The sequence below is a fragment of the Myripristis murdjan genome, chromosome 1, assembly GCF_902150065.1.
Source record: "Myripristis murdjan chromosome 1, fMyrMur1.1, whole genome shotgun sequence".
Taxonomy (NCBI): domain Eukaryota; kingdom Metazoa; phylum Chordata; class Actinopteri; order Holocentriformes; family Holocentridae; genus Myripristis; species Myripristis murdjan.
The window spans coordinates 27,495,341-27,516,017 of NC_043980.1; the positions used below are offsets into that span (position 1 = coordinate 27,495,341).

General features: G+C 41.9%; 1 protein-coding gene across 3 annotated transcripts; it reads left to right on the forward strand.

Moving 5' to 3' along the window:
• Window positions 1-270: 270 nt before the first annotated feature.
• On the forward strand, window positions 271-19,947 carry fam193a (family with sequence similarity 193 member A). Of its 3 annotated transcripts, none has more exons than XM_030053185.1 (23): window positions 271-668; window positions 2,501-2,575; window positions 3,104-3,346; window positions 6,869-7,044; window positions 7,228-7,395; window positions 8,302-8,548; window positions 8,671-8,795; window positions 9,686-9,833; window positions 10,103-10,177; window positions 10,272-10,346; window positions 10,472-10,584; window positions 10,803-11,045; window positions 11,167-11,323; window positions 11,552-11,701; window positions 12,022-12,309; window positions 12,947-13,169; window positions 13,319-13,669; window positions 14,278-14,560; window positions 14,970-15,156; window positions 15,673-15,912; window positions 16,013-16,913; window positions 18,729-18,810; window positions 18,950-19,947. In XM_030053185.1, exons 1-23 carry the CDS (start codon window positions 447-449, stop codon window positions 19,041-19,043), a joined length of 4,866 nt encoding a protein of 1,621 aa, XP_029909045.1. In that variant the 5' UTR covers window positions 271-446; the 3' UTR covers window positions 19,044-19,947. The 3 variants fall into 3 exon arrangements, with proteins under 3 accessions (XP_029909045.1, XP_029909053.1, XP_029909060.1); XM_030053193.1 differs by having other exon boundaries at window positions 13,319-13,621; XM_030053200.1 differs by lacking the exon at window positions 2,501-2,575.
• Window positions 19,948-20,677: the final 730 nt, after the last annotated feature.

Consider the following 20,677-nt stretch of genomic DNA (forward strand, 5'->3'; position numbering starts at 1 on the left):
GGTGTCGTGTGCCGGTGTTGTGGCCACCGTCTAAACGAATTGCAATTGGTAAAAACAAACAAGCAAACAAAAAAATACGACAAAAGTACAGGATGATGCCGTGGTTAAAAATTGTATTATTTTTATAGCAACAGCCATTATTTGGTGTGATTTGGCAATTTGGTAGAAGCTGATGCGAAACAAAAAACACCATTTCCCATAAGCCCCGGGGTGGTGGGACGTAGTTGCGTTGGAACGCAAACTCAAGCCCGACTGAGGAGTCCAGCCAGAGGCCATATTGGAATCCATCAAGTCGGTTTGCACTTTGATGGTACTGAGTGTATGTCGTTTTGGGAGTCTCTAAAATCGCTACCCCCAATTTATATCGGAGTATTTGTGCCAGGCATTCCAGTTGAGACCCTGTCAATTCTGGACGACGAGTTGTCTCCGTTCTTTTGTGGGGAAAAATGAGTCCAACAGATGCTAAACGAGGAGCTAAACGCAGGAAGAACAAGCGGGGCGGTGGCAGTAGCTGCAGTACTGTCTGCAACACCAGCGGTGGCAAGGCCGGGGTTGCCTCGGCCTTAGGTTCCCCGGGAACAGCAGCACCTGCATCTGTCGTCAGCTTCTTAACACCTGGCAGCGCTGGCAGTGGGAACATAGGGTCCATCGCGGGTTTAAACGGAGAGGTAAGAGTATACTGTTGCCCTGTGGGTGTCAAAACCAGGGCGGTTAGCAAAATATCAACGACACAAATCTGATCTGGGCCTGAGACTGATTCGGAGGAGGCAAGTAACTAAAGTATGGCCAGCTAGCTATAAATTAACAAGCTTAATTAACCCTATTAGCCATCAGACGTTGTCGACTACAGTGTTAGTTAGCAAACTATGTGTGTTGTTAAACTGACCTTATTTTGTTCTAACTGTGTGCCTTTATCATTAGGAATGCCCTGGCCTAACGATGTGTCTACGTTACCATCACTAGCGCAAGCTAGCGTAGTTCACACTAACAACTTTGATAGTAAGGCTGAAATATTTTACCAAAAGACCCGGCTAACGCGTCCCATGTAACTTACAAGGAGATAGAGTTAACACAGACTTGACAGATGTTATTGAGAAATTGCATCTGGTTCAGTAGAGTTGGTCTACAGTCTGCTGCACACAGTAACGTTAGCTAATGCTAACTGTTACTACACTGGCTAACAAGTTCAGTCCTGTCGGGCCTTGGCTTTGATGTGTGTTTATTTTTTAACTGTTTAGTTATTGTTTGTTTGTTTGTTTTTACACGCTTACCCTCCAGTATTTCTAGTAAACAAGCCTTAGTCTGACTATATTCGCCAGGGCATCAGTCGAGCTATCTTAGCTAAACTGCAGACGCTAGTTGTCTATGCGGTTAGAGACATTTAGCTCTGAAACGAAACTGTGTTACGTTAGCTAGGCTAACATCACAAGCAGGGAGTATGATAGTTTGTTTGCCGTCTGACTGCTGTTGATTATATCGCCAAGAGAGCGACGATTCCTTAGGCAGCTAGTTAGCTAATGTTAGCAAGTCCGTTTAGGTCTTATTTTGTTGCCGCTGTCAATGAAATTGCAAAGAGAAATAAACATTTAAGATAAACAATAGTCATCTCATACGGCCTTAACACACCCTACTATTTACTTGACGTCTTAATGTTTCTGCTTGTCAAACTTGTGTGCTGTTGCCCTTTTCTTGTACATTTTACCGTATGTGATATTGTAATCAGAGAGATAGCATCTCCACTTGGTAAACACGACAATATTCATGATCATGTCTCTTGTCCTCCAAACAGATGTGCATGCCCATCTTGAGAGTAACTCCCATCCTCCATCATAAGCAAACAGCAGACTCCTTAGAGGCACAGTAGTGCAGTTTGTGCAAAGTGTAGCCTGCTAGATTTCCTTGCATTGTTATTGTTATAGTTAGAAAGACGGCTTGGACAGTAAAGTAGTGTACTATGTATTTTCTAGCAGTCATATAGCTTCTCTGTTGTGATGCCATGACATCCATTTATTGTAGTTTTTTAACAGTTGACCATCCACTGTAAATCTTGTTTTGGATTTCAAATGGAAATGAAATCAGTTTTCACTATCCAAACATCAAACGTAGACATAAAATGATATTTTCATGGTGGTATACCTGCCTATCACTCTTGGAATTTTCAGACATGTTTTTATCTGCTGTCCTGCCTGTTATGTATCAGAGACAGACAGAGACAGAGATGAGCATGAAATATCCAGAATTGTACTTGACCAAACAATAATTTGAAATGCAATGCAATTAGCATATTATAATGAACCCTCTTGCTTGAGTCACATGAACCATAAATCAATCAAAAATCAAATTATCAATACAAATGGACAATCAGTACACTGACACAGGTGCTGTAGGCTGCCTTCAGCTGATGTTCCTCACTCAGTTCTCTAATTGATTGAATGCATTGGTGCTAACAAGTGGTAAGTGGTTGGTTGTGCGTTCACGTTGGGCCATTTGTGTCCCCCAGGTCCCAATGAACAATAACGTTACACCACAATTTTCCGAGGGGCCAGTGAATGCTGACTTCTCTGGAGTTCTTCAGGTAAATCGAGTTAAAGGAAAGGTTCAGGTGTTTGAAAAGCTTATCAAAACACGATCGCTTACAAGTGATTGTGCTGCAATTTTTATGCCAGTGTTAAAGTACTGAGAAATCGGAAGGGGCTCTTGGTTGCATTTAGCCGTCTACAACCAGTGATTGATGGTTCAAAGCATTTCCCTAAAAAATAATTCTTGTAAAAATTATTTTTACCTTCAATTAAAATAAGATCCTGCACATAATTTTGGGAGAAAGGATTTGGTTTGACAGTCCTCACTGTCTTGGTTTGTTTTGTCACTTGTCATTTTTACTGTAAGAAGTGACTGGAAGAATTAACTGTATTTCTGTGTTTTGCCCGGTTACAAATGTCCTGTCACAGTATTTTAACATACTTGCTTAGTTACTTGATAACAATGATCACATAGGCTACATCACTTCTGGATTAAGTGTTGTCTGATCCTCAAAAACGCCTAAGTGGCTGCATATGTTTTCTCTTTCTCTCCACACTTCCTGCCATTACCATATCCACTACAGACCCCATTCACCTTTGGCTTAAACCAGCGGGCTCCCTACACAGCTGGTGATCGCTGCCTCTTATGCAGATGTGAGCGCAAAGACAGTGTCCTGCCATCAGAGGCAGGGGTCTCAGGCCAGAATGGTACAACACAGCCCAGCAAGACCCCCAGTGCTCTCCAGTTGCCTCTGTGGGTGTGCCCCAACTGCAGGCGCACAGTGGAGAAGGAGGACCGCCACACTGCTCTGGAGCAGTCAATGGGGGTGAGTCACCAGGGGTGTAAATGACAAGCATCCAATGGGTCTAAGAGTTGTTATTGAAGTTTAAAAAAAAATCAAAGGCTTTGGGATATGAATGGAACGCCTTGAAAGTGTGTGAAGTCATGGTAATGTGTGGCAGGGTGTAAATTCAGTGTATGATCAGATTAGCACTCCAGTTCTTAGTGGGATACCACCCCTTTTAGGCCTTATCAGGCCCAGCATTGACATGATGCATATCTAAGGCGAACCCAATGGAATCCAGTGGCAATTTAAGTTGCACAGCTGTGTTCATTGTGACAGTGGGTGGTGTAGTTCCTGTGTGTTCACTGGGCACCACTTTTTTTTTTTGCTAACAAGACTGCACAGATGTTCTTGGGAAGTGGTGCTCCTGTTACTGCTACAACACTATTGTAAACCCCTTTTGAAGTATGGTGTCCTTTTCACCAAAGTTTAAATATTATCAACTTCTAGTAGACAACATGTCAAAGTTGTATTATTCAAAACTCCTCTCAGCCACCTTAAGTAGTTGCAACTGATTACTTTCACTGCAGGTTCATCTGCTTTAAATCAGGCTTGATATTCTGACATGCAGTTATGTTTTTATGTTGCTTGTCTTCCATTGTTGTGGATGTCCACATAGAGCCTTAGCTGTAACCTTTGGGCTTGCTTTTCTCGCAGATTTATTGTTCTCGGCTCCTGAGTTGGAGTGCTTCTTTTGGAGCGCATATTTACTTCTCTACTTTGAAAGCTGTAGTTCACTTAGCTGGTGCATAGCCACTATTGAAGACACTCGCCTTCATAAAAGATCCATGAATCTAGATTAAAGACAGCACACTTAACACTTATATGAATTACAGCACAACATTCTAAAGTATTAGAGAGTCTACACAGATGGGTAAATGGATGTATGACCCATTGCAAAATATTTAATTAATTATTAGTAATAATTATTAATTCAGAAAGATTACAAAAATGGCTGCATACAGTAGTATATATCTAATTTAATGTCTGCATAAGAAATTGACAAGGGAACTTGTAATGCCCACCAAAAGCTTGCTCTGAAAGCAGATAAACACAGCTTTCTTGCAGGGTTGCATATTTACCCCACCTCAACCACTTGAATGCTCTGAGTGGAAACTAGGAAACTCACGTGGAAAGTTTTCCAGTTTCCTTGAACTTAGTACAGCCCCAACACAGAGCCCAGCAATGTCCAGAATACAACAAACACAAGTAGAGGTGGCAGAAGGGGAAGTCGCTGCAGTCATGGATATTTGCATAGATTACCAGTCCAGAAAAGTGGTAATGAAGTGTTCTCTTTTAGAAATAGTTGTTAACAGTAAAAGCCTGAATATTACATGTTTAACTTTACTTGGTGGGACATTTTTTTGTCACTAGAGGGAGTAGTGTCATCATAATAATCAGTACTTCTACATCCGCCATTACCTTTGCTTGTATTAGTTGGCCACATTTAACTGTACATTGGCTTTTAGGAATTTATTCATTCATTGTATGTTTCTAATTAGATAGATGGATGCTTTCATTGTTTCACAGATAAGACAAAATAAAAAAAGGACAGTATTTTTGGGGGGATAATTTTGTAAGCTTACATGTCTGATTTATCAAAGTATAATAGAATAGAATATCTTTATTGTCATTGCACAAGTTTGACAAGATTAAGTTCGCAACTTCTGTACTCAGTGCTTTAAAAACAATAAATAAGGAAAAAATAGAACAACAAATACGATAATGTAGCAATAAAGTAATGAACAGTATGAACAGTGTCCAGCAGTAGTAAATAGTGCCTGAGCTCAGATGTGGAATGCAGCAACAAAAATAAAACAGCACAGAAATGTAGATATAGAGTCTTCATAAAAACACAATGTGGGTGAATGTTTTAGTCCCTCTACACCGAGGTTGTTAGTTACAACAGCCGTCACTATGTTGTAGATCGATACCTGAACACAATATCAGGACAGTAACACAGAATGGATGAGAGTGGACCCCTGTGTACTGAAAAGCTTATATGGTGGCATAGTGCAGAATGTGTATGTATGTGAAATTTGTTGTGCCAGACAGCTAATGACATCTAATTCAACCTAAAATGCATTAATGAAAACAAAATCGTGTCCACATAATGAACACTTGAAACTGGCAATGGCTGTCCTCTTTCATAGAACCAAAGTAAGAGATCCCCTGCCACTAAATATTTCTGTTGGGAACAAATCAAGTGTTGTGGTAGAATAAACTTGTTTGTCCCTCCGGGTCATCTTAACCAGGGAAAAATGAATATAAGTAGTAAATACAAGAATCAAAGAAAATAAATGTAGAGGTAAAATGATGACTACAATAATGCCAAGCCAGTAGTTCTCAGGCACCTCTGAAACCTGCTGTTAGTGAGGAAAAACCCTGTACTGTTTGGATCCAAATTTTGAGCTTTTTATAACCTATGGGTGGGATGTTGTAGAGATGGACATGTAGAGATGTTAGAGATGTGGGACACTCCAGGTTTTGTTAACGCATAGAAATTGCCTGGAATAGTAAAAGACTGGTTGTTAATGGCGCTAGTACAGGTGATATTTTATCGTTAAAGAAATCCCAAAATATCACCCATGTAAATTCAAAAAGCTTTAATTTGACTGTCTACATTGATGTCACATTCACACAAAGTGCTAAAAACTATGATTGGTAGATTGAAAAAAATAATGTCAAATTATGTTATTGTAAAATATTGTCCATCACTCATCAGAAATGTCTTTTGTATATCTCTTGCTGTGTTCACTTCATTTCTGTTTTGCTCATCTAGAGATGTTCATGCATAGTCAATTCAAATTCTTGGCAGCCTTTATGAAAATGAGCAAAAACTGTTGTATACAAGTAAACAATGCAAATAACACTTTCATAGTGATTTGAATTGCTGACTGGGTTTAAGTATGCTGATTTTCTGATTATTGCAGAGTTATGTTGTTAAGGTGCCCAGCACACATGGTCGTAGAGGATGTATCACATTGAAAAAGATGTGTATATCAAATGCAGGCATCATACAAAGTACAATACTATTTTGTTCAAGCTGTACAAATACAGATAAAATGGGATCCAAATCTGTCAAATTCTATACATATCATCTTTTTAGAATCATCTAGACAGAATAAATGAGCAGAAATAGAAGTCATTTTGCTGAAAAGCATGCTGCTTATGTCATCATGTGGTACTGAGATTGCCACAGTAAAACTGGATATTGCCTTTTTCCCTTGTTACTTTTTAAAAATAGAGTAGGGATGTAGAAAAATTACAGCTCTCTCATGTTGAATGACCTGGAATGTACATTCCAGGTACAAAAAAAATCTTACTTCCTGGATTTACCTTAAAGATGGACTTGCAAGCCTATTCTGTGAAGATCAAACTGTTGTTTCATGAAACAAAACAGCAACAAAGTGTTTGAGAAACACTACCCAATTGTATCTTGGAGCAGCTTCAAATATTGTCAAGTATTTCAACAAAATAACACAATTTTTATATTTCCCACAGAACCAGGACTTCCTTTTGCACATGCCCGTTGGTAATGGAAACCTGGGGCAGGAACCACCGACAGGGGACAGATTGACCACTGCTGCACCGACGCTACCCATGCTCCCTGCTCCTGACCTCACCGCGCCAATGCCTGCTGACACTGTGTGCAGCTGTGAGGCCTGCAACGAGAGACGGTCTGTTCAGAGTAATTCAAGATCCCAGTAATAGTTCCCTAATTACCTTCTTTCACACAATCTCATTTTGAATGTACATATCAAGGACATTTCTACTCAATTTTCTCTTAAGTGTTTTTTTCCTCAGTTGTGTTTTACTCCAGTGTTGGGGTGACCTGTCTGACTTGATTTCTTTGGTGACAGGGAGATCTCTGCCGAGTCAGAAAGGGAGTCGCAGCAGCTGCAGAACCACTGGTCGGAGGTCCGCTACCTGGTGCGTTGCATCTACCGCCAGACAGGAACACCGCTGGCAGATGACCATGACCAGCCTCTGGACAGAGACAAGGAGAGCATGAAGGAGCTGGTGGACAGGTACTTGTCTTTTTTCCCTCTTTCTCCCCACTAAAGCCTGACCCTCGCCTTACTGTCCTGTTTTCCTGCTCTCAGTGCATTTTCTTGTAGCATTTTATCAGATATCTCCAACCCTTCCTCCACCCCTCCCTGCCATTTCTGCAGTGGATGATTTAATTCCTGTAATAAGATTGGACAAAATGGGAAGAAATATAAGTGATGTGTTTTTTTAGGCTTGGGTACCATCTTCAGCAAATATGAGCAGGCAACTTTTTTAGGACAACTTTACCAAAAACCAGAAATGATGTAACACATAAATAAAATCTCACGGTTCCTCAGAATATCAGCACTATTACTCAGCTGTATTTGGTTTAAGCTCTGAGCACAGGGTTGTCCACCAGATGTTATACAAAGGCCATTAATTCTTTGTTCTTCTTAGATATAGCTTAATGAAAAGTAGATGGCTAGTAAAGATGGCCCAGCCCTTGGTTAATTGTGCTGATGGAAGAATATAGCCTCTAGGGCTAAACTATTACCCAGGACCCATAGTAGGACCTAGTTCTGATTTGTAGGGGACATGGTCATCCTGAACACAACAAAGTACTCATTTTCTGAACTCTCACAGTCCACTTGGCACGTCAGCTTTTGCAGAAGGGGAAAAAAGGTGATTGTGTGTGGAGTTTTGTTTCCTAGCTGACTGTAGGCTGAAAATTATGTTTTTGAAAGCCAGAAATCTTGGCACCTGCTAAAGTAATCACTGAGTCATTGTCAGGAACCCTGTGAAAATCCCACAGATTTATTATGGTTATTTTATTCCACGAGAGGGTGAAATGCTTTTTGTATCTTTCAACTAACTTTGGCTTTACCTATGCAAGAAGGTGCTCTGTCTTCCTGAATAGTGTAATTTTGTTCACCACCCCCCTGCAGACTCTGTGCAAAGGACCCCTACCAGCTGTATCAGCGGCTTGAGCAGCAGGCCCGTGAATATGTCTTGGAAATGAAGGTGCGGCTGCTGAAGCACTTATCTGCTGGCTCCAAGGCCACAGGGCCAGTGGGGACTGTGGCTGCAGCCCAGGGCCCCCCTCAGGCCCACCAGTTTATCTCTTTGCTGCTGGAGGAGTATAGCGCCCTCTGCCAAGCTGCACGCACCATCAGCAGCTTCCTACTCACCCTGGTCAGTTGAAAAGTTGGAAGTGTAACTCTGTCATACCCAATCCAGCATATACATCACAAAAACATCCAGCGCTTCTGCTGCCTCTGCTTGAGCTGTACTCCAAACCCTCTTATTTCCTGCAGGAGAATGAGCACCTACAGAAGTTCCAGGTGACGTGGGAGCTGCACAACAAGCACCTTTTTGAGAATCTGGTGTTCTCCGAACCCATCTTGCACAGCAGTTTACCTGCACTAGTTGCACAGCTGAAGTAAGACACAGGTTTTGTAACTCTTGTTTAGAAGTGTGTGTGTATGTCTCTGCTATTTCAGGCGCATACTAGACTGTTGTTCCGTTCCATGCATGTTATTTTATGTAATATCAAATTGCACTGCTTGCTCAAAACCACTGTTGACCAAGGTTAAAGGGACTCTGTCCTAAATTCTAAACTGTAAGATAGATGTGGTAAATAACAGTGGAAAGATCCTCAATGTGGGAAGCGATGGTATTTTTCTTTATTTACTTAGTTTAACAGACATTTTGCCTATGATCTTTTAACATTACTTTCTTTGTCGATGAAATTTTACTAACAAATAAGTTAGGCAGGCATGATAATATCAGCATGACATTGGTATAGACCGATAAAGGCTTTAAAATAAAATATTGGCATCGGCCCAAAATGAAAATTTCTGCCTATATGACAGGCCGATAAGATGGCACTTTAAATATGCCAAAACCATCCAAGCCTGTTGAAGTAGGATCATTCTTACAGTTTTGTTTGAAAGAAAATGTTACATAAAAATACATACAATATGTTGTACATTACCTAAATTGAAGTAGTTTTCTTATTTTACCCAGTTAATCTGTAATTTCTGAGAGGTGTTGTGTTTTATTTCTGCATCTACCATTGGGCCATCACGATAAGAGTCGGCATAATAATATGTCAATGCCACTACAGGAGAGACTTTATGTTCTCTGCGATAAGGTTAAAAAATATGTGCATATATTGGTATTGGCATCAGCAGTTGGCCAAAACAGTTGGAAAATATCGTCATAACGGATATCGGCAAAAAACCCAATATCGTGCATCCCTAAAATAAATATCTTTCGCCAGTACATAGTTGGTCAGTGATCAGTCTCTTGTGCTTCTTTTTTATTTAGACATGGCACAGCTTCGCATGATTCCTACAGTGAGGATATGTACAGGACCTTGTTAGAAAGCTACCAGCAGCTGCAGCAGGAGATGGCTGCAGTGGCTGCTGAGTGGCACGAGTGTGAGAAGAGGATTGATGATTACGTGGATGAACAGGTATACACACCCCATCATCCCCGAGACTGCACTTCTGATGATAAACAATATTCAATGCAAACTGCACACATCTATTACAGAAAGTATGTGTGTGTGTGTGTGTGTGTGTGTGTGTGTGTCTATCTAGATCTGTCTATCTATCTATATAGATGTGTGTGTGTGTGTGTGTGTGTGTGTGTGTGTTGTGTTTGTATCTATCTTTACATTTACATACTGGTGGTACTGTATTTGGTTGAGATATACGAATGTAAGCATGTGACTCTTTGCAGCTGCTTTTTAAGGTGGAGGGTCAGAGTCTTACCAACCAAAGAACAGAGCCACACAAGTCTTTAATTAGTAAAAATGTAAGTGATTTTTAAAATCTGAATTTCAGCCCAATCACAGCATTTATGTATCTCAGACATTTAGAAGTGTTCCTTTCGTATTTTCCCTTTCCAGACTTTGAAGACTAAGCAGCGAATGCTAAAGGAGGATTGGGAATTCTTTAAACAGAGAAGATTTATAGAAGAACAGGTGCAATACGAGCATATGGAGCCATCACTCCATATTTTTATGAAATAATCCAAAATGTTATTTATAAAATGGATTTCTCTGCTTCAGAGCAATTTATTTTTCTGTTTTTTTTTGTTTTTTTTTAGTTACCCAGTAGTAAGAAGTCCATCACTGGAGATAACAACTTCACAGACACTATGAGAATGCTCTCCTCTCGTCTGAGTATTCCAGACTGTCCAAACTGCAATTATCGTCGAAGGTGAGTTTCCATGGTTTGTCATTGTGTCTCAATGTGGCCTGGGGTTCCTTGCAGTCAATTCAAAATTTAAGTTGAAACTGCTGTTTGTTGGGTAATGAAAGTGTATTCTCAATTACTTAATAATGGACTGATGATGACAATCGTCTTGTATCAAATGTTTTTAAAAGCTTCAAATCTTGTGTCACTGCTAATAACCCCACCCCTTTCATCACCAACAGGTGTACATGTGATGACTGTAGCCTTTCCCACATCCTGACATGTGGCATCATGGACTCTCCCATTGCCGAGGACCTCCACATCAAGCTGCCCCTACAAGGGGAACCGCCCCGGGACTACCTGGAGGAGGTGCACCCGCCCAGCCTCTCCTCTGGCAGCTCTGCGTCGGGCTCCAACTCCAGTTCCCCCATCACCATTCAGCAGCATCCGCGGCTCATTCTGCCTGAAGGGGATGCAAACACTTTGTAAGTCAACCCAGCCAGTTCCCTATCCACTGATATATTTTAAAACAAAGGTCTTGAACACACTTTGTATGTTAACAGCCATCACCCTGTTCTACTTTACCACTCCTTTCTCTCTATACAGTATTAGCGATGATGATGAAGTGCCTCCACTGTCGACCAAATTTGGAGACATCTACCCTATGAGTGGCTATGAGGACCCTGGCATTGTGGCGTCTACAGTGAATGGTCTCCACAGTGAGCTCAATGGAGGAGGGGAAAATGTGGCGCTAAAGGAAGGGGTGAGTCTTACATGGTAGTATCTTACTTACTGGAATGCCCCGGTGTCATCATGAATTTCCCTGCCAAGTTCCTGGATGATCACATTGCATTCTGTAATCAGTGAGTTATTTCAAGAAATACATCATAAAGTACCTGTGGATGTGCTTAAACATGGCCTCCATGTCTACCATTCCTTTCCTATGTATTAATTCAGTCTCTTTTTGTCCTATTATCCTCCCTTACCCCAGTCTCCTCATGGCATTAGCAGCAGCAGTAGTTCATCAGAGGGTGATGAGGAGGAGGCTGATGGGGAGAGTGGCGGGGAGCCTCCAGGGCAGCAGGGTGAGCTCTCTTCAGGAAAGAGTAACAGTCCTCCACCATCTTACAACCACCAACAGGTACTGCCACACATGGATACTTGCTGAATGCTTTTTAATTGTCACAGTTGCTTGGGGATGAAATGGATGAAAATATCCCATATACTCCATTACTGTTTTGTCCATTTTGATGCTTCTGCTGTTGAATGAGTAAGTCACTTTCATAGCAGTGAACACAAAAAAATGTTGGTTTATTGTCCTGTTTCAAACCAGTCACTGCACCATTTTCTTTTTCCACATACAGCTAAATTGTAGTCATTTTGAAGTATAAGTGGGGTCACTCTTCCACATTAAGAGATAAAAGTAGACTATGCTGTTCTGCATCTGTGTTACCACACCAGGTAGAACAGGTCCAGCATGCCTGCGAGTGCCATGTGTGCAACCAGGACCCCAGCTCCTCCACCCTGGGCCCTGCTACATGCCTGCCCCCTAGTCGGCTCCACACCGCGCCTCCCCCTGCTGTTGGACACCAGTTCTTCACAGACAGCAAGACTCCCCCTGCCCACCCTGCCCTCCACCTCTACCCCCATATCCATGGCCACCTGCCCCTGCACAACTTGTCCCACCTCCCCCGGCCCCTGTTGCATCCTACACTCTACTCACCTAGTCCTCCTCTTGCGCACAACAAGGTGAGCATCATTTATGCTGAAGTTAATGCTAGTCTGTCGTATGAATGAAGTGAAAAATGTGTATTAAAATGTAGAGAAGCTTACAGAGACTGTCCAGGGACGAGTTTTAGTTATGATGACGCTTACATGATGATGTGTGGCATGAAGTCAGAGACTTTGTGTGAAGGTAGCACATCCTGAGTTTTGAAGTATTAAATTTGACAAGGGAGAAAACAGGAACGGTTCTGTTCTGAAGGAAGCTCACATTAACAGTTAAAAAGATATGGTGTGACCGCAGTACTTGACAGTAGACACCCATAAACTAGATTTCAGTTAACATTTGCCCTGTTACTCCAGTGGGCATACAGTGTTTCTTCCGCTTTCAAAATGTGGTACCTTTGGTAGTTTCTGCCAGGGAAAAATTATTATTATGTATTTCCCTCTCATGGGGATTTTTTTAGGTTCCAGGAAGAATTATTGAGCTTAATCTGGTTCTTCACATGCAATTCTCACCTTCACCACAGGGGGTCATACTGTATCCAACTTAGGGGGTCTATGGACCTCCAAAGCTGTATAATATGAAGGCGTGCATCAGTCAGTTTCATATGTCTGAAATGATAACATGATATCTTTTTAAGCATTTTCCTCTTTTCCCCAGCCTCTCCCTCCAACCCCTACATCAAACCACTCAGTGGCCAAGCAGCCAGCCTTTAGCCCATCATTACCGGAGCATGTCTACCAGAACTGCTTTGGTGGAGCAGGTGGAGCTGGTGACTGGAACAGCTCACTGCAGTGCCTCTCGCTCAAGTTTGAGAACCTGTGGGACGCTGCTGTGATGAAGAGCTGGAACCCATCTGTGCTCCTGCCAGAGTCCCTGCCAGGTCAGAAGCACAAGCACTTTATCTCTCTGTTGAAGATGAACTCTGACATTGTGCTAATGGCCTCCACTTAAGATGACACAGTCAGCCAAAAGAAATGTATGGCTACGCATGTGCTAACCACTTTGTCATGTCATTTGTTTTTCCAACAGGTGACATGCTTGGACCACCTCTCCCTGATGTACACCTCCCCCCAACCACATCCATTGGCCCCCACGGGGAACACCCTACAATTCCTACCCCTCTACCCCCTTCCTCCTCCTCTTCCTCATCGTCATCATCATCGTCATCATCCTCCTCCTCCTCTTCGGAAGCCAAAGAGCAGAAGAAGAGTGGCGCAAAGAAGAAGTGTCTGTATAATTTCCAGGATGCCTTCATGGAGGCCAACCGAGTGGTGATGGCCACCTCAGCCTCTACAGCTTCTGTGTCCTGCACTGCCACCACTGTCCAGTCAAGTAATAACCCACCCATCCACCTACCATCTAAAAGACCCGACTCTTTAGGTAATATAGGAAGTAGGAGGACTGGCTAGGTTGGTACTGTTGGGGCTTCTCCTCGTGCTCATGTTCTTGGCCAAAGTGAATGTGTGTCACAGATAACATTGTGGTGTGCTATTCAAAGAAATGACAATAAAGGAAAATGTTATCATTTTTAAATTGTTGCAAGTCAGTTCAAATATTAATTCCCCATCCATAAGGGCAATCTTACGGTGCCACAAGAGCAACTTGATGCTCGCTGTCCCTTTGAAGCTACTCTTCGGCTTCAGCAGGGTTTTCATTATGCTTCTCTGTGGTTATATGCAGGCTATGGGTGAGTTTAAACTCCCTGGACCTTTCAATCAACAGATACATCACAAACTTTCTGTGAAATGTGGTTTTTGGTGATGATACATTCCTACAAAACGAATGTTAATATTTTATAACCTGTAAGAATGTAGGGGTTTTTTTTCTTCATTTTCCTGCTGAGAGTTTAACAAAGCATTCTTGTGAGACTTTGGGTAGCAACACTTGATAGTGCAATTGTCTTTCTTTAGACTTGAATGGAAGTATTGCGTATCTTAATTCAGTGCTTGTTTTTGAGTTCTCATCAAATATATCTTTGTCTTCCCCAGATGATGTATTTCACAATCTAGGTAAAGAGGACCATAGGCAATCCACTGCAGTCGCCCCTAGAAATAGCTCCACAGGGCTGGCCTCCCTTCCTCCACTCTCAGGCCCTGCCTTGCCCCCAGCATCGACCGCACACCTCCCCGCAATGGGAACACAGCCCTTTCCAAAGATGGCCACACCAGCCCCAGGCTTTGTGGAGACCCACCAAGGTCTGTGTCTGCCCCCTGCTGAACCTCCAGCCTCCACAGCAGAGGGTCCTGTCAGTGCCCCACCCAGTGTCTGCAGGTCAGTCTACTGCCGCATCCTGCAGAGTGACAGTTGTGGTTATTTATGCCACCTTATATAGAGGGATAGCAGAGCACCTCGTATGTCTATCAGAAAGTGATATAGGTAGGGTGTTTTGTCTCATATGAGAATAATTCAGTGCCTGTCTCGATACAGGATCAGTATTTCAATGCAAGATATATTTTAAGCAGCTAATAATTTGATGTTTGATTCATTGAGCTAGGGGTAGGGGACACCTGATACAAACTTTCATTGGGCTTACAACACTTGCAGAAACAAGACTATGGATTTGAGGAGAGATAGGAACAGACATGGAATAGATTTAAGATTTGATTTTCATTTGAATCAGTGAATCGTTGGGCCCATAGATATGAGGCAAGTATTGATAGGGGCTGATTTACCTTTTTAGTGATCCTGACTGTGAAGGCCATCGCTGTGAGGGGAACGGGACATATGAGCACCAAGCCTATGATGGTGAGGAAAGCCAGGATGAGGACAGCTGCTCTGAGCACAGCTCCTCCACTTCCACCTCCACCAACCAGAAGGAAGGAAAGTACTGTGACTGCTGCTACTGCGAGTTCTTTGGCCATGGCGGGGTAAGAAATACACAAATTTCACATGGAAATTTACTTGTTAAGTCACCACAGGTGTGTAGATAACAAGTTGGGCAAGTTGACTTGAATTTCCTGAAAGTTTCGCCCTCTGGCACAACTTTTGACATCCAAACTGTACTCCAAAGTGAATACAGTCTTGACAGTAAATAATTTTTGTAGAAATGGATCCACTTTTAAGAATTTTATGTATTTGCACTTGCTATTTTTAGAGCAATTACTCAAAATTCCAGTTACTCAATTCCTTGTGCTTTGTTGGATTTTAATCCTGTCTCAAATTTTTTTCAATTTCAAATTAAAATGTTTTGTAGTGAATTGTACTAAATGTGTTGTGTTGTATTGAATTAATTCCATTCAGTCTTGATAATCCAGAAAAATAAAAACTGTGCTTACGATACAGGTTACTGAAAAATATTTGGTTGCTTACCTGGCAAAAGTAAAATTCCTTCAGAAGCTGGCATTAATTGCTCACATCATCCTCATTTTGAATCCCAATCCCAGCCCCCAGCTGCTCCTACCAGTCGTAACTATGCAGAGATGCGGGAGAAGCTGCGCCTGCGTCTGACCAAACGGAAGGAAGAGCAGCCCAAGCGTGAGGAGCAGCAGCCAACGCTGGAACGAGACGGAGGGGTAGAGGACCACAGGAGGGTAGAGGACCTGCTCCAGTTCATCAACAGTGCAGACAATAAGCCTGCCTCCAGCTCTAAGGCAGCCAAACGGGCCAGGCATAAACAAAAGAAGGTAACTGCCCCCCTAAACGCTTCAGAAACCTTTTTAACAAGATCACCCAGTTAGTATTTAAATCACAGCAAAGCTTTAACTCTGTGTGTCTGTGTCTCAGATGGAGGAGAAGGCACGTCTGGAGGCAGAGGCCCGTGAGAGGGAGGAGCAGCAGTTGCTGGAGGAGCAGCAGCGGCGGCAGCGACAGGAAGAGGAAGAGGCAGAACTCCAAAGGGAACTCCTCCGGCTGCAGGAATTGCAGCATCTCCGTGCTGCCAAGAAGAAAAAGAAAGAGAGAGCTAAGGAAAATACTGCTCCCCCTCAAAACAACCCACAGCCCCTGAAACAGACGGCTCAGAACGTTCTAGAAAACCTTCAGAACGGCAAATCGCAGCTCCTCCAAACCCTCATCCGCCTCCCTGACCACAAGGAGCCAAAATTTGACCCTGCACCCCGGTTCAACACACAGCACAGCCCAAAAAGCACCAGTGACAAGGTGCTTGCTACTGAAACTACCACCCTCAGCTCTCCAGCCGCCCTCCACAATGGCACGTCTTCAGTTCAACCTGAGGTTAACAATAAAGTTAAGGCCAAGCAGTCTGCCAAGACACCCGCTTGTGAGGCTGTTGTAAAGAAAGCTCCAGAGACGGCCAAGTGCTCAGACATGCCAACCAAGCTAGCGAACGGCACCGCCACTACACCAGACACCAAAGCAACACGAACCAGGGCTGCAGAGGCCCTGGCCCCCCTCCCAACCACTGAACCCAGGAAGGAGGAAAGGAGTAACAACAGTGGCAGCAGCGGAAAGAGGCAGCAGCAGCAGCAGCAGCAGACCCAAACCCAAATCAAGGAAGAGAGAAGAAGTCCACCCATGTCCAACCCCTCCCCATCTCCCCCTCCAGCCTCCCAATCTGAGCAGACCCAGCAGAATGGCAAGCCTCCCAGCGCCGAGTCCCCACAGCCCAAGGGCAAGACCAAAAAGAACAAGAAGAAGAAAGGGGACAAGATGAACAACTCAATAGGTTGGTATGATTATGATCCACAATCATACATGTGGAAAATTTGGTCGTTTTAACTGCAAAACAGTAGTAAACAGTAACATTACATCCAGCATGGGTCCCTTTGGACTAGACATATGCCAAAGTCTTCCACAAGCCCTCATCATTAATAAGCATACGTAAAAAGCTTAAAGACAGATGCTGTAAATAAAAAGCATATTGTGACGCAGTTTTGGGTGATAACAGTGTCAGTAATTACCGTAAATTTCCCTGTGATTTTTTAAAAAAAATAATACCAGCCTGATACTCATTTACAGCAAAATCAGTTTTTGCAGTATTACAGTATTACCTCACCAACTTCCTCTTGAGAACTGGAGGATAATTTGGGTTATTTTCAAGCTGGGTTTAATTTCCTTGTTTTGCAGACATAACAGTGCACAAAATTTCAACACTTCACTGTAAAACTACCTGCCATCCTACACACACACACACACACACACACACACACACACACACATACACATACACTAACAAATCATTGTAAGGTAATGATCATGTTTTTGATGACAGAATTATTTATTTGAAATATTGTGTAAGGAATTTCATTAGCATATTTTTCCAAAAATGATATCGAGCAATTTAGATTTAAAGTGTTTATTAAAGCCTCTATAGGCAAGACTGTTAAGGAAAAGTACGTCTTTGATTGATAATTCATCGTGCCTATTAACCCTTATTTATCTAAATGAAATTCTCATGTTGGTTGAAAACTTGGTTAGTTCGATTGCCCGTCTTCTCCCTTCCTGCATGCCAGGCTGGTAAACATGAGCAGGTCGTGTACAGTGTACTGCCACCAGTTTACTTTGCAGTGGTGTCCAGTGTTGCTTTGCTTTATTTCAAATTTATAGTGGTTCTATATATTTACTGTTTGTCACATGGCATGTGTAGCCACCTAGAGGTGAATTTGCACACTGTCAAAATAAGGTATAAACTTGTGTTTGGGGTCCTGTGTCATTGGGAATTTGTAAAAGAAAACTGAACAAAAGGCAAATGGGCTGAGATTTTAGTTGTTATGAAACTTTGTGTTTTTATTGACAATAGTATTGTATTTGCTTGATGTTTTCTACTTCCACATATCACATTTGCAATAAGAAGATATAGTCACACTGTTAAAGATACAATGGTCCAAGGATGAAATTTGTTAACACAGAAATATTGGTGTTCTCCTCTTTCATTGACATGGACATTCCTCTAACAAGATTGTGACTTATGTGCATGGATGAAATTTTATGAAATTTGTTTAGGTAGATTACCCAACTGGACACAAATATTTAAAAATTCATTTGTTTATAGTGGTCATGTCATCCAATATACGTTTTTTTTTTTCACAGCAGCCATTTTGACAAAAAATAGCAGGGTAAACACGGTTGTCACTAATAACGCTGATGAAAGCTCTGTTCCATTTAAGTATATCTATCCTTTTCCACTGAGCCACCATGAACACCATCAACATGGACCAGAACCTTGATTAAAGTCATTAGTAACATCTGCGTTTACCCTGCTATTTCTTGTCAGAATGGCTGCGGTGAAAAAGGGATTTACACACAATATGCTGCACTTAGAAAGGCACATGGCAAGAGTACAATAGATTGCTCTTTAAGTTTTAAAGGTTGTTCTTAAGCTTCATGTGTTAAATGGTTGCTATAGCGTCACCATCCACATGTTGGCACCGCATCACAGTATGCTTAATTTATGATCCCACTCACCCTAATAAACATGCACTATATAATTTTTAAATATATTGGAAACAGCAGTTATTTTCATGGGTGTGTTTTATTTTAGATGACGTGTTCCTGCCCAAAGACATCGATCTGGATAGTACTGAGATGGATGAGACTGAGAGGGAAGTGGAATATTTCAAAAGGTATGTGTATTGTGGTAACACATTTTGCAATGAGACACGATGGGACACTTCTGAAATATTTTCAGGCGTTTATTTTTTTTATTTATTTTTTTTTTAACATTGAGGTGTTCAGCAGAGTAATCGCTTTCTGTCTCTCCAGGTTCTGCTTGGACTCTGCCCGGCAGACCCGTCAACGGCTTTCCATCAACTGGTCAAACTTTAGTTTGAAGAAAGCTACGTTTGCCGCACATTGAGGATGTTAGCGAGTGACTGTGTCAGGACGCAATCAGTACCCTAACAGCCAAACCCACCCCCACCCAACTGTTGTCCTCCCATCCCCTCTCTTCTGCTGTGTCCAAATCACACCCATGCTGCCTTGCTTTGTTCTTGTCGCTGTGTGATTTCACCACAAACCCATCTGGACTGATCCTCTTGCAGCACTAAGACATATGAAATGAAAAGACACACACACACACACAAAAAAAAAAAATCACAAAATGCTACTTTCTATCTGATTAATTTTCCTAGCGTGCTTGTGTGCTTTTAGTCTGAGTTGGGCATTTCTCTTGACTGAAAAAGCCAGGGTCTGAAATTATTTTCTTATATTGGCTTACCTGTAGTCAAAAGATGCTTACTATGTTTGGATGCCCCCCACCCCACCCACCCACCCGCCAAAAAAAAAGACACAATGGAAACAAAAAAAAGAGAAATGTGATGAATTAAAAGCTGTAATTGAGTTATTGTGGCTTACTATCCCATTGTTTCCAGTTGTCCCTTGCACGGCATCTCATCAACATAATTGACAAGGGAATGGGCTTGGTCAGCTGGTCTCCGCTCCCCCAACATGTTACTTCACAGAGGAGTGAGGCATAATACTTGACAATGTTCTTTTTTGGTTTTTCAGTTCTGTTTAACAAACTGTTGAGTAAAAGTGTACCAGTTACAGTTTTTGTTTTCTTTCTTTTTGACCTGTAGCCAGCTTGTATCAGAATACTTTCAGAATGAAAATGAAAAAGAACAATACTCACACTATCAATCTGTTATAGAGTGTATATTGTATTAACACTGAAGCCAAACTGGCTACTTTTTAACATATTGTTAAGTAATATTAAATCTTGTCTTTCTTTTTGAAAGATGGAATACAGTAGTATGGCAGGATATGTGTCTTGTGTCAACCCTTATTTCCTACTTGCAGTAGAAAGTGTCAATAAAGAATCTGGGCGATTAAAATGAACACACACACACACACACACACACACACACACACACACACACACACACACACACATCCAGATAATATAAATTAAATATAGAATGAATGAAGTCAGGAGATCTTCATCCCTTCTAGCATTCATAACTAAAGGTGGATTCAGCTGTTCATCACGGTCATGCCCATAAGAGACTGGTGAATAATCCTGGGTCCTGTGGAGGGAGTGTTATCACATTACCATCAGTGTTGCTCCTTTGCAGGTTTGCAGCCACACAAGAGTGCAGAGTGAGTCACACCTTCAGTACACACACGTTCCTTCTGGGAAATCGAGCAATTGACAGTCATAATTGATCTGTAAGGCCACTACAACTGAGTCATGTGGATCGTAATGTTCAGTTTCATTTGCGAAGAACATAAAGAAAATGATGTAGCTGCCATCGGTCTACTTGAGACATTTACATGTAGCTCTTTTTAATATATACACATGAAACTCGAGGGAAAATTGCTTTGTGACAGTTACGAAATCAAGTGCATTCCCTCCGGGTAAAATGTACATGAAATGAGGTCAGGTTATGACTTATCTAGATGTAGATGAGTTACCACACACCCTTCACTCTGATCTGTAACGTTACTGTGTCAAGACAAGGTGCACATTTAGCTGCATTAAAAAAGCTTTCA

What these genes read in the sequence shown, in the direction of transcription:
- fam193a (XM_030053185.1), top strand. Translation starts at nt 447, where the DNA reads ATGAGTCCAACAGATGCTAAACGAGGAGCTAAACGCAGGAAGAACAAG. An exon ending in ACTTCTCTGGAGTTCTTCAG is followed by an intron (nt 2,576 to 3,103) that starts GTAAATCGAGTT and finishes TATCCACTACAG; the next exon opens with ACCCCATTCACCTTTGGCTT. An exon ending in TAAAAGACCCGACTCTTTAG is followed by an intron (nt 13,670 to 14,277) that starts GTAATATAGGAA and finishes TGTCTTCCCCAG; the next exon opens with ATGATGTATTTCACAATCTA.